The sequence below is a fragment of the Pristis pectinata genome, chromosome 3, assembly GCF_009764475.1.
Source record: "Pristis pectinata isolate sPriPec2 chromosome 3, sPriPec2.1.pri, whole genome shotgun sequence".
Taxonomy (NCBI): domain Eukaryota; kingdom Metazoa; phylum Chordata; class Chondrichthyes; order Rhinopristiformes; family Pristidae; genus Pristis; species Pristis pectinata.
Genome location: NC_067407.1, coordinates 89,206,192 through 89,220,492, shown reverse-complemented (window position 1 = coordinate 89,220,492; position 14,301 = coordinate 89,206,192). Strand labels below are relative to the sequence as shown.

Genomic DNA, 14,301 nt, shown 5'->3' with positions numbered 1-14,301 from the left:
TAATCACCCCTTATTCTGTCAGAATTCACTGACATTGGCCATGCTTGACCATCTCAACAAACTTGTCCTCAGCACAGTGAACAACCCAAAGGCAGTTTACAGGAGCATTTTCATAAAAAGTTTGATACCAAGCTAGAAGAGGAAACATTGGGACAGATGACCAAAACTTAAATCTTGTGGTAGGTTTTAAAGAAGAGGGCAAGGTGAGGAGACAGGAAGGATCAGGGAGGCAACTCCAGAGCTTAGGCCCAATGCAACTGAAGACCCAACTGCTGATGATGGAGTAATTAAAATCAGGGACTCACAGCAGGACAGCATTGGAACACCAAGGAGATATTGGGAAGCCATCAGTCTAGAGGAAGTTACAGAGAAAAGGAGGGGCAAAGCTGTGGAGGTGTAAATGCTGAAATTAGGCCATTGTTGAATTGGGAGCAAGTGTGGAATCATTGAGCTAAAGTAGTCCATTTTAACGTAGGGGGCATAAAAATCATGTTCAACGTCATTCTCATTCAATATGCATGTACATAATGCATAGCAGGTGATAATGACTAGTACCTGATATCACTGAAGCTAATACATTACCCACAACTGTTTACTTTAGACCAAACAATTCACAATGGTGTAATCTTTAGCTGTGACTGTAACTTGCGATGGTACTTACAACATGACAACAGGGGAATTATCCAAGTTGCCTGGCCAACATTTCCTTCAATTCACATCACTAAACAGATTATATGATCATTATCACATTGCTGTTGTGGGAGTGTGCAAAATGACTGCTGTGTTTCCTACATTACAACAGTAACTAGTATTTCATTCACTGTAAACCACTTTGGGACATACATATGGAGGCCTTATAAAGGCACATCCTTCTTAATGAAAAATACAGCTCTACCTAAAACAAAATGTGTTCAGTTCACTACATACAGGGAGGCCTGGAAAATATCATCACTAAATGGTCTAGGATCTGAAAAAAGGTATTTAAAGTAGTAAATAAAAGGGTACTATGTCTATTCCAGCTTTAAGCATGTTGTTAGAAGGAATAATCTCTGATTGTCAATCTCAGGGGCAGGAATAGGTTTGGGTTGGTGTTGGGGTTAAAATGGGCTACCTCATCAACATTTCACATTAGGGAACAAGACTGGATTTGAGCTTTTACTATCTGTTCCCTTAACAGAAGTGTTGCAACTATAATTACAGTACAGAAAAAGGCCAGCTTGTCCACTGAGTTGGCACAACTAGTTGTTGAAGCATTTGAAAAATAAACCACTGGTTTGTCCAGTCCTTAAAAATCCATTGTAACTAGTTTCAAATGCTTATTCATTTTCCCTTTATAAAGGCAATTGTCTGTACCTGAATCACTTCTAAAAAAATATTTGCAGAATCATAAAATGATACAACGAACGCGGAGGCCAATTATCCCATGTTCCTGCACTGGTTCTTTGGTTGAGCCTGGCCTCACCTGGTCTTTCCACAAGACACTCCAAAATCTTCTATTAAGCAGCCTGGGTACCTTGTACTTCTGTATGCCCTAAAGCCTTTCTACTACCTACAAGGGTCAAGCCTGGAGTTTGATGGAATACTCCCAATTTTCCTGGATGAGCGCAGTTCCAACTTAAAACAACTCTACACCATCCAGGATAAATCAGCCTACATGACTGGCAACTGTTCACCACTCTAAACAATCATTCCCTCTACCGCCAGCATATAGGTACACCACCTACAAAACACATGCCTAGGCTGCTCCACCCACACCTTGCAAAACCACAGCATCTACCACCAAGAATGACAAAGGCAGCAGGTGCATGGGAATGCCACCACTTGCAGGGCCCCCTCCAAGTCATACACCATCTCAACTTGAAAGCATATTACCTGTCCTTCATCGTCGCTGAGTCTAAGCCTTGGAACTCCTCCTCGTTGGCACAAGGACTGTACTGGCTCAAGAAGGTGGCTCACCACCATCTTCTCAGTTAGGATTGGTAAAAAAAAACACTGGCCTTGTCAGTGATGCCCAGGTCACAAAAAAATCACTAAAGCATTTTCCAATTCTCTTTTGAACGTTGCTTTCAAACCCACTTTGATCAACCTTTCAGGCAGAACATTCCTGATCACAAAAATTTGATTGTTTCCTCATATAGTCTTTGGCCCAGTTAATACTTTGTCCCCTTTAGTTATTGATTCCTCTTTCACCAGAAAGTTTCCTTTTTACTGTACCAAAGCCATTCATGATTTTGAACTTCCTTTGCTTGAAGGAGTGTTGCTCTCTTGATTACAGTTTTAATTTGATTGCTTATTGTTGACAAACGACAGGAAATTATCTTGCTTTACTTGTCAAAATATAACAAAATACTCAGTTCCTAGGGATGGGATCCAGTGTCTCCATTATTTGGGGCAAAAAATAATAGTTACTGCGGTAAAGGTTGGTTAATGAGCATGAAGTACGAGTGAATGAGAAAGATAACATGGTGATGGTGTACTTGAAGGATGATAGCAAAAGACATTAATTAAGGTTTAGGCCATTGTTTTCTCCTGAACACAAGGAAGTAGAAATCTATCTTTGGTCACTAACATGAGATGACCACTAGCAAATCAGCTGCCACCTGTGGCCAGTGGGACAAATTGTCTGGAGCAGAGTGAAAATGGATGGCTGATACTTTGTAACTAGTTCAACACAACAACCAAAGGCTAATTTCTGTATCTGGGCATCAACAGCACATGCAAGTTAATCCATTCTTGACCACAAAACATCACTGAGTGGACATTTTGATCTTCACTGTACATTGAAATGCAGGGAAGGAAAATCGGTCAGGTTCTATAAGGTGGGCTACATGAAGGAGATGGGGTGTGGGGGGGGGGGGGCGGGGGAAGGTGAGGATTGAGATCCACAGGACCAGACTTTTCCAATTTTCACTGTGCTCAGGCAATGCTCCATAGTGAGAAGATAAGAACAAATATCTTATAAGTAGTCAAAATCCGAAGTATTTTCCATAAAAAATTTGCTATTAAACTTTTTAAAAAGTTAATTGGAGTAGTGGGTGTTCAGGCTCAGACTGGGAGAGAAAGATTCTTATTGTTAATGGTTTTTAAGAAAAGTAACTTTTAATTTCTGCTTAAATTAATCAGGAAATGGAAGAAAATTTACAGCACAGACTCAATGGGCTGATTTGATTCCTTTTCTACTCTAAGAGTCTGCAAATGCTTTTGTGAGTTGCAAGTTGACAGTAACACGGTGGGGCTGCTGCAGAGCTGCTGCCTCACATCTCCAGTGACCCGGGTTCAATCCTGACCTCCGTGCAACGTTCGCACATTCTCCCTGTGACCACGAGCGTTTCCCTGGGTTCTCTGGTTTTCTCCTGCATCTCCAAGGTGTGGGTTAGCAGGTTAATTAGCCACTGTAATTGCTCCTGGTGTGTAGGTAAGTGGTTGAATTTGGGGGAGGGAATTGATAATTAATGTGGGGAGAGTAAAATGGGTTAGGCTAGGATTAACGTAATAATGGGTGGTTGATGGTTGGCACAGACTCAGTGGGCTGAAGGGCCTATTTCTGGGGCCTATATTTCTCTATGACTATGATTCTATAAATGATTTCCTGGCACTTATGGTAGCTTTGAGTTCAGTGATATTAGCTTTCTCTCAGTATTTGTCTTGACCTTGTAACTCAGGCAAATAGCCCTCAACCTTTAAATATCCACACAGGAGTTATCATCCTATGGTCTGCGGTTCATCTTTGAGAATGTTTAAACCAATCCAGTAGCACCTCAGTCTCAAGCCTTGTCATCAACTTGGAGTTTCTTCCCATTCAGTGCTGCAGTGAATGAAAATCTACATTACTATGAGTATGCGGAATATTATTTAGAGATGTCTGAAGTTTTCACAGTTGCATTTTATTGTACTTTCAAGAGTTTAAATTTATGGCTGCACTTAAACTGGGTCCTAGAACTTTACAGCTTTCCATAACCGAAAACGGTTGCTATCAGTATCTGTAAGTGCTCAAAATTTCATTTCTGGCAAGAGATCTGTGGAGAGATTTCACACACTGGGTGATGGGTATGATTCCATGCATTATCACAAAGTGAAAGTGCCTGTCTCTATTTTTATTAAAATAAATACCCAAAATTATTCTTTCTAGCTATATTAGAAATAGTAATTTATGAGTAGCTTAACCTAATAAATTAAAAGGAACAAACCTACAAGTAATGGCCACCTTCACACAGGATATAAACTACATTGCTTGAATTCTGAATTATATTTTCTCTGCACAGATAAGTCACAAGTGTCTCAGTGGGTGGCAGTCTTGTCTCTGGGTGAAGAGGATGTGGCTTCAAGTCCTACTGCAGAGTCCTGAGGGCACATCTAGATTGATACACCAGTGCAATACTGAGGGAGTGCTGCACCGACGAAGGTGCCTTCTCTCAGATGAGATGTTAAATTAAAGTGTTAAAAAAATCCATAGTGCAGGAAGTGCAAGTGTCCTGGCCAATATCTATCCTTCAGTCACCCTCACCTTCTCCCCTCCTCCATCCCTGCATCTTAAAAACTTGCTTTGTATCTGGCTATGCCCAATTCTGATGAAAGATCAGAAAGTGTTTACTCTGTTTCTTGCTCTACAAAGGTTGCCTGACCTGCTGAGTAGTTCCAGCATTTTCCACTTTATTAATTATATTATTGTTGCCTGATGTGGGTTTAAACTTTGAACATTTTCTCAAAATAAACTTTCAAAGAGGAAAAGACAAGACCCACTAATTAGAATGTGATGTAACGTCATTTCCACAAAAAATGAAAACTATTTAACCCAAGTTACTTCAACACACATGTTAAAATGTCTGTTTACCACTATTTTCCCTTCTCTTGTGGCATGCACTGGACACTTTACTATCTTCCAAACATGGGGTCTGAGAGCAGGGAGGATTGCATTGGGAAGCTAATGAATGATTTGCAAGACTAGCCTGTACAGATATTTGTGAGAAAAATTAATTAAAAAAAAATCACAGGATACAGTTCTAATTCACAGATGTCATGCAACTCTACACCAAATCACAGCATGATGTTTGATGGTAGATAATTTTTTTCTTGAGGCAATATCAGATATACAGTGCCCTTATGGCTTAATGAGTAAATCCACTACGTGGCATGATAATGAGCTTCACCGAAGTTCCAGGGCTTTGGTCTGGACTGAACTGAATCAAAGCAGCAATTGAAATATTATAGCTCCTGCATTATCTTAAAAAAAAACACTTCTTTGTCCAAGCTTTAGATCATCTGTCCCAAAGCCTGCTCATTTGTCTTGGTGTCATATTTTGTCCAATAATCTTTCACTCAAGTGCCTAAGGATGCAATTTTATCTTAAAAAAAGACTTGAATTTATATCACACCTTTCATGAACTTGGGCTGCCATAAAACACTTATTAGTTGAACTTTTGAAGCATAGTTACTGTGAAAATGGAGGAAAAGGTACGATGCAAATGCAAGATGACGTTATTATGACAGCGACTATGTTTCAAAAGTACCTCATTTGAAAGTAATTTGGGCTGCTCCGGATCATGCAAGGTGCAATATAAGTGTAATTACTTCTATCACAAACTTGTACCGACTAAAAGTGCAAAATGTCCTTGACTTATCATCACTGAATATCCTTTGCTGTAAAGTGTTCAATTCTCCAAGAGCTGAGCAAATTGAAAATATACAGTGATGACATAAAGTGGGAGAGGTATTAGGAGTCCATCAGCATGTATGAAGAATCACAACCCAACAAAAGTTGATACCTTTGAGGCAGGAATGCAAGAACATAAGGGATAGCAACTGTAGGCATTTCAGCCCCTCATACTTATTCTGCCATTCAATAAGATCCTTCACCTTTTATCTCAGTACCATGTTCCTGCCCTACCTTCATGTCCCTAAAGGAGAAAATGAAAACAGAATGTGGGGAAAAGAAAAAGGGAGACAGTGGGGTTGGAAGGTGGTGGAGAACCTAAATTTAGCAATGCCCACAGAAAAATGATAGATAAAAGGAAGAATGAGGAAAAGAGTAATGCATCTTCTGGTTAAAATAAACACCATATTCCTGTAGTGCCATTCATGACTCAAAGCCAACTCAAGGTCCTCCAGGGCCAATGAAGCATTTTGTAGTGTAGTCTCTGCTGTACTGAAGGAAACGATGGTCAGTTTGTTCATAGCAAGCTCCCACAAACAGTCACAAGCTAATGCAAGCATAAAAGTCCATTAATCACCTTAATTTAGGTTTTCTCATCCCTTGCTGACATTATACATCTGGTCAAAATGTGCACAATATGTTGTAATTCTGTTTTACAAATATACAGCATAATCTTGTTAAAATGCAGCATTTAAGTCAATTCAAATCACATGCTCTTAAATGGTGTTTCTATAATTGGATAGAGATAACTCCTGTCCTTTATTCTGTTCTGTGTCAAAATGGAAAATGTTATTATCCCATCTTCCAAGTATATTTGAAACTATTATGGCTATTCTATAAAGAGCACCAAACAGAAGAAATCAGCATTTTTTTCAAAAACAATGTCAAAGAAAAAGCTGACTCTATTACCAATTATTTAATGGTGCATTTTGTTTGCAATATCATTTGGATATTTAGTAACTGTTGTTTAGTTGTAAAAGTGAATGCAAATATTAAATAGTAACCAAGGGTAGAAAAAGAACAAAATAATAGTGTGTTGCTTTCAATCTCTCACTAGCAAGACTTTGGACATCCATAACTAACATACACAAAGTCAGCAATAAAGCTCTGACAATACATTCATACAAGGAAATTTAAGAATATGGAATATGCAATACAGACTCACTCTGTTGATTTTTAATTTTATATCACATTATTATAAACTATTAAATTAAGCCCCATGCAGGTTACAAATAATAGTGGAAATCTGAATTGCTCTTTCAAATTAATTATCTAATATTAGATGCTCTTCATGTAAGTATGGTAATATTTTGTTTTAAATGATGTTTTTGATTCCTTTCCCACAATTATTCAGTGGGTGACCTCAAAGTGTGCAACACAACACAACTCACCCTATAGCACGCAAAGAATTTTGGCAGTAGTTTACCAAGGACATTACAACATCATCTGAATTTATGCACTTGGACTGAAGCCCTATTACAACATTTTTAAATGAAGGTTCTGTATTTATCCTGGAACATCACATTATTTTTCCTTGCCTTACCAACCTAAAACTGATACACAGCTCCACAGGCAGTGATAGCTCACTGATCATTTTTCATGTGTAAGCCCAAACAGACTTTGAATTATCTTTCTGAACATGAAGGGCAGCACAGTTGTATATTTTCACCAAGGTACCCACGTGTGCATTTACCAGCAGAGGTCACTGGATAGAAAAGATAATAAATTTATTTCTACAACCTACATCACCACCACCATCCCTCCACACTAAGATCCTTGCAGCGATAAGATCCCACTTGCATTGAAAATGGCTGATGTTTAATGTCCAGGAAGTAAACCTGGACACGTTCTGATTCTAAACAGCACAATTCCATACTATGAAATGTGTATTATCCAAAGAGTTATTGGGAAAGTAAAAATGCTACATTTTGATTTTTTTCCTCATTTCCTTCCTTGGGGATAAATACAAGAAATGATCTTTCAAATATTAACACTTCTATGATAAAACATCCTACTCAAATATATAGAAACACTGATGCTAATAGATGTTAGAGAGATGTTTATGTGACCTCTACATTTTATGATGCAGTTACTGTGATTTTTGGCTTTATCCGCCATGCAGAATGCAAATTAAAACCTACATATAAGAACATGCACAAAATAGCATGACTGTTAGTCCCCAGAATATTGAAATACTTATATGCACATTTATTACTTTTGAAATGCAAAAGGCACTGTTCTGAAGCACCCTGTGTTCTTAATGATCACTGTAGGGCATTCTATATTTGCTCTGCTCCAGGTTTTTTTTTGTTTTAATTATGTCTTCAATTATCCAGATTTGATGTGACTGAGTAGTTGTTTCAGATATCATTATGCCATATTGGTTGGAAACTTGCCATTGTACTAAGTGAGATATTTTACCAGTTGTTAATGCCCCTTTGTGAAGCATCTACTTAACTAATTGTATCAGATGACACTTACCATGAAACCAGATGCCTAATACTGGTAAATAGTCTCACAGGTACCCACCTTCCAAACTCACAGCCATGTTGTATTTTTGATGCTCCCTGGCACTAACACTGGACAGTGGGTTGCATCAGTGCAAAATGTTTGGACACATCCTGGGAGCAAATGTGCACCAAACTCAATGCCTGGATATTGTTGCATCCTCAATGGAACGACACTCTAGGACATTACAACATCCAGAGTGCACTACCTTTGGTTCTGGTAGGAGAACTGTGGTGATGGCACAAAGCCTGCATTTGAGAACTGTGCTGGTAAAATGGCAGGGGTGTTTAAAATAAGTTTATTTAAAATGCCTGCAGAACATTCCACTTAAGCCTGGCCAGACCATTGTAGCCTTGATTAAAACTAGTTAACAATTGCCAAAGGGAATCATGTTTGCCTTATGATGATGCTCTTCAATTATCTTCTGAGAACTCACTTAAACCATATTCCCCACCACCATGCACTTTCATCCTGATTCGAGCCACTTTAAAGCATGATTTACTTTGAGTTGACGATAGTTTTAGAAGATTCTGCATATATATTTCAACATTTAGGAAAGAAGACCACAAGTGGCAATATCATACCGCACTTTCAAACGCTGACAGATTTACTCAATACTTTTTCCTGACCCTTCATGTAAATCTCTCACTCTCCCTAACTCTTTCTAAAAATTCTGTTTCCATTACTGTACTTCCCCTACTTTCTTGCTCTCTCTTTTTTTATCTTAATCTTTCTCTCTCTCAATAATTTCCTAACATTCTGTCTCTGTGGTGTCTCCATATCCCTCCCTGTATTATCTATTTCCCCGCTCACCATTTTTTGCCTCTGGAAGTTTCTCTCCCCACCTTTCTATCACTTTTAACTTTCTGTCTCTCTCACTCTTTGTGCATCCGTCTCTCCTCACGCCCATCTCTCATTCTTCTCTCTCTATTGGTTTATCTCTTTCTACCTCTTCCCATATCCATCTTCAGTATCTTTCTCAGTCTAGTTCTCTCTAACAGTTTTTCTATGAGTCTCCCTCACCTTGTCCTCCTCCATTTCCCATCTCTCTCTCTCTCTACATCTATTGCTAATCTCTTCTCCTCAGTCTAGCTCTCTAACACATTCTCTCTGAGTCTCCCTTACATCTATTGCTAATCTCTTCTCCTCAGTCTAGCTCTCTAACACATTCTCTCTGAGTCTCCCTCACCTTTTCCTCCTTCAATCCCTATCTGTCTCCCTCTATATCCATTTCTAAGGTTTCCCTCACTCCCTATTCCTCTCCGAGTCTCCCTCACCCTGTCCCTCCTTCATTCCCTGTCCATCTGTCCTTCTCCACGTCTGTTTTCTCCCTCTCGCTCGCCAGTCTGAACCTTCCTCGCCCTCCTTACCTGTCCAACGCCGCCTTCGGTGCTGTTGCCTCCCTGTTGCCCCAGGGGGATGCTCCTGAGCACCGTGATGTGGATGGTGAGGACGAGGAGCCCCAGCAGTAGCAGCAGCTCGGCGGTGAGGCGAGCCATTCTCCGGACCCGCCGCCCTTTGGGCGAGAGGCGCCCGCGGCTCTCGCTCGCACCCGGCCGAGGTGAGCTACTGTCGGGCTCAGCCGGGCTCGAGGGGTCGGGACTCGGTCGCGTCTCCACTTCGTAAGTTGTTGAAGGACGAGGTGGGGGATGGAAATAAGAAGACTGCACCGTTTCGGACGAGGGGAGAAACGAAAATTATCAATGATAATGAAGCAGCGAGGAAGAGGTTAATATTCTGTTTGGGTTAACAACCAACTCCTGCATCAAAACAACTCATTCTCTGCTTTAAACATTGGTGGGGGGGGGGGGGAGAGAAAAAAAGATTTTTTAAGATCCTCTTCTGCGGAAAAAAAAGTTCAGACTCGTGGGCTGAGACTCTGCGATGTGTCTGAGCGTAGCCCTGAAGCCACAGCCTCCTCCTCCGGCTATTTAATGATCATTTATTCTCCCCCTCGTTTATCACTCACTCTGGTTAAAATGTTGCAGCCAGACTTTTCATTCTACCCCCCCTCCTCCTCCTCCTCCTCCTGCTCTCCCTCCCTCCTCCCCACTCCTCCTCCTGCTCTCCTCGGCTGCCACTCACATCCCCTCTCTGCCCAGGATTCCCGCAGTTCCAGCCCTCCTCCTGCTGAAGCCGTTTCTCCCTGCCCAGTACCGCTGACACGCTCCCGGTGCCGGGCACTGCCTCCCTGCCCTGCCCTCTCTCCCACCACCCCCCTCCCAACCCCTTGTCCCGGCTCGGCCTGCCCTTTCTGCCCTCTGCCGTCACTCAGGGAGGTGGCCTTGCCTTCTTGCGGTCACTGCTGTTTTACTTTTCTCTTTCTCTCTCGTTCTCTGATGGACGGCTTGCACCTGTTCCTGGGTGCTTCCCTCCTCTCCCTTGGGTGCTCCCCCTCTTCTTACTGCTCACCCATTGGGTGCTTCTATGCCGTTGCTTGGGTGCTCCCTGTCTCCCTGCTACTCACGTTGGGTGCTCCCTCTCTCCCTGGTGATCGCACCTCTCTGCTTCCACTCTCTCCCTTGGGTGCTCTGTTTGGGTGCTTGTCTGCTCCCCATTGGGTGCTCTCCATTTTCTACCAGCTATCCCTAACCGTCTCTCCTGGGTACCCCTCCACCCAATGGGCAGGTCAGTGACTGCCCTCTCACTTTCTGGTCCTCTTTCACCAAGGTGCTCCTTCACTCTCCTGTGCTGCCCAGTGCCTCTTCCTCCCTTCCCAGCATGCTCACCCCGGTTGCCGGGGTATGTCAGCCCTTTCAGTGGGGTGCTCACAGTTCCCGCTTGTTGCCCCCCACCGTCCCCCCCCCCCCCCGTCAGGGTGCTCTGCTTCTTGTCCTTGCATTCCTTGTCCAACAGGATGCCTTGTCTCCCAGTCACATCTTCCTCTTCTGTCTGCTCACAGAGCACGGCACCCCGACTCAACACCCTGTCACCGCTACATGCATCAACCCCTTCCCACACACCTACAGCACTACTGCCTGGCACACATGTCTGTTACAATACGCTCCAAAACACCCATGCACACGGGGGCCCCGCTCATCCACCCCACATCCTATACACAAACCCACCCTACACCTACCCGTGTACCATCCCCACACACCCACTGACATACACACCCCACACACCATCACCACACTCCCACCTCACACATGCACACACACCCCACACATACAATCCACACACATATTTTACAGGCCTATTCTCACACACAAAATCTGCTCATACACCCACCCCACATTCCCAAACCTTCACACACCACCCCATCACATGCAAACACTCACCTCACATAGATCTACATGCATTTCCTCCCAGATACCCGCACACACGATCACACACATGCACTCCACATGTGACATGCTTGGTTACCCTCACACCTACTTCCACAGGCTCAAGCTATGCACATGCACACACCCACACCTACATGCAAACACCCCTCACACTCAGCCCAATCATAGCACTGCCACACATGCACTCCATCCCATGTACCCATTCCATGCACACACCTTCACACACCCACCCACACTCACGCATATACTACTCCAAACACCCATTCATACATACACACACACCCCATATACAAGTCACAGCAACACACAACCCATTGGTCTATAACCACCCACACACAAATTAGGCTAATTCTCCAAAGAATCCCATTCCATACCCTCATTCCACACTTTTCCCAACACACCCACACTCACCAACCCACTCGTTCGACTCTATACATCCACCTACCCTACACAGGCAATCCCCACACCCAATAACCAACACTCTATACCCACTGCGTCCCCCCCCCCCCCCCCACATAATCTTCCACACACAATTATGCAGACCCCAGCAGAGTGACAGTGGGACTCAATGGATGCTTCACATTCCTACAAAGGGAGCTGAAAAACGTGGTTTGTAAAAGCGGAGGCAACAGATACAATAATGACTTTCAAAAGGAAATTAGATAAGAACTTGTAGGTGAAAAATCTTGCAGGGCTGTGTGGCGACAGCAGGCAAGTGGAACAAAACTGGATAGATCTTTGAAAGATCTGGCAGAGACTTGATCTGATGAATACCCACCTCAGCAGAATATTATTCCATGACTCTTGTCGTGAAGGAAGGACCTTCATGACATTTCACTGATGTGGTAAGGTTATATAAATGTATTATTTTCCTTCTTGAGGCAGGTTATAAATAAATGTTATCAGTACTGCTTGCTGTCTTTACCGCAACCACTTGCGGCAGAAACACCCTTCCTGCTTCCAGGTTCTCCTAAACTGCCAATTTAGAAATGCATTTCAGTTTACAGTGTCGATGTGGCAGGGGAATAGAAGTTTAAAGTGATTCTTAAAATGACTATCTATTTGGAAGCATGATTTGTAGCAGATATATTAAAGAATGGAGTGGAAAAGTGGCCTGGGTCCTGTAATAAATCATCCAAAGCCTGTTTTTTAAGTTCTCTAACATGTTGAAAGGCACCGTTACTGCAAGAGTAACTCCCTTAGAGTAAGGATCTTGGCCATCTCCCTTGTTCTACCCTCCAGAGACTTGAGATCATCAGAAATTCTACTATCTATACCCTAAATCGTAATTTGTTCTCTTTAGCCATAACCCTTATCCTCGCAGAACTACATTGGCACCTGTTTGATCAATAACTCACTTCAAAAGAAATGCTTGTTTTCAGATCTTTCCTTTGGCTCTCCATCTGAATCTTTGCAACTTCTTCCAGCCCTACAACACTCAGAGATTTCTGCACTCCTCTAATTCTGGCCTCCTGATCACCCTCACATTTAAGGGTACACAAGGAATACAAGTTTTGCTATAAATACAAAAAATATCTGATTTGGGCTTTGTCTGGAATACTGTGAGATTCTATGGACAACACAATCAGGAAGAGTGTAGTCTTTTTTAGAGGGAGTGAAGTATAGATTTATCAGGATGATATCTGTATTCCAAGGGTTAAATTATGAGGACGGATTCAACATGCAAGTGTTTTATGCCAGGAGTTTAGGGGACATCTGAGCAAGTTTTTGAGTTTGAATTTTCTGTGAGAAGCTACTTGCACCACATGGAGAATCAAAGATTAGACTTCGGGCAGCACAATGCGGCAGCTAGTTAAACTGGTGCCTCACAGCTCCAGCCACATAGATTAGGTCCTGACCTCCACTGCTGTCTGTGGAGTTTGCAAGTTCTCCCTGTGACTGCCTGGGTTTCCTCTGGGTGCTCTGGTTTCCTCTCACATCCCAAAGATATGCTGGTCACTAGCTTAATTGGTCACTGTAAATTGGCCCTAGTGTGTATGTGAGTGCTGGAACCTTGGGGGAGTTATTGGGAATATGGGGAGAATAAAATGAGATTAATGTGGGATTAGTTTAAATGGGCGCCCGATGGTTGGTGTGCCAAAGGCCAGTTTCTGTGCTGTGACTTCGTCTAAGCATTAGAGCCAGGGTTTATAGAGAGTATGGTAAGAAACATTTTTAAACCCACAAGGTGGAAGAATTGGAAATTCTCTTTTAACAAAAGACTTGGCCAATTGTTTATCTTAAAGCTAAGAATGGTGAAATTTTGTTAACAATGATGCTAAGAAAAATAACTGGGTATATGATCATAGAAGGATACAACCCCAGCATGTATCCTTAAAATCTTAAAAGTCCGCATATCCTGATCACAGATCTGCCATGATCTGCTTGAGTGATTGATAGACTCCAGGAGACAAGTGGCCTCAATTGTTCCTACTTCTTGATCTATGTTAGTAAAGAGGAGCAGGTGTGCACTATTTCCCATCCTACTAAACACAAACCCCTTTCCACACAGCCCCAGCACATTGTTATAATACGATGGTGTTTATTGGTAGTGCAATTTGCTACAGTGCATACATTTCCAGGTAAGCTATTCCTCTTTTGAAAGAAGGACAATGCCAGCAGACTTCAGTGACCACATGGTCAGTTTTTGGTGTCCCCAATCCTCTTTAAGACATGTGCAATGAAGCCTAACTGGATTTTCTTTTATTTCTTTCATTGATAAAAACATCATGCCAGCAATAAGTGCTTATAGGCGACTGAGAAATATTATTTGTCTGTTAGACGTGGTGTTCAGTGAGCATCATAAATGATGGTAATTTTAACAAGTTAATATGTCTAAAAGAATAGAGCTGTGGT

The 14,301-nt window shown here is 42.2% G+C and overlaps 1 protein-coding gene across 1 annotated transcript in view; it reads right to left on the bottom strand.

Moving 5' to 3' along the window:
- Positions 1-10,151, bottom strand: part of ism1 (isthmin 1) — a 79,912-nt gene extending 69,761 nt beyond the window's left edge. The window contains exon 1 of the mRNA XM_052011058.1: positions 9,529-10,151. Within this exon, the coding sequence (XP_051867018.1) occupies positions 9,529-9,657 (129 nt within the window). The 5' untranslated portion in view covers positions 9,658-10,151. The remainder of the gene's footprint in view (positions 1-9,528) is intronic.
- Between the last annotated feature and the right edge of the window lie 4,150 nt (positions 10,152-14,301).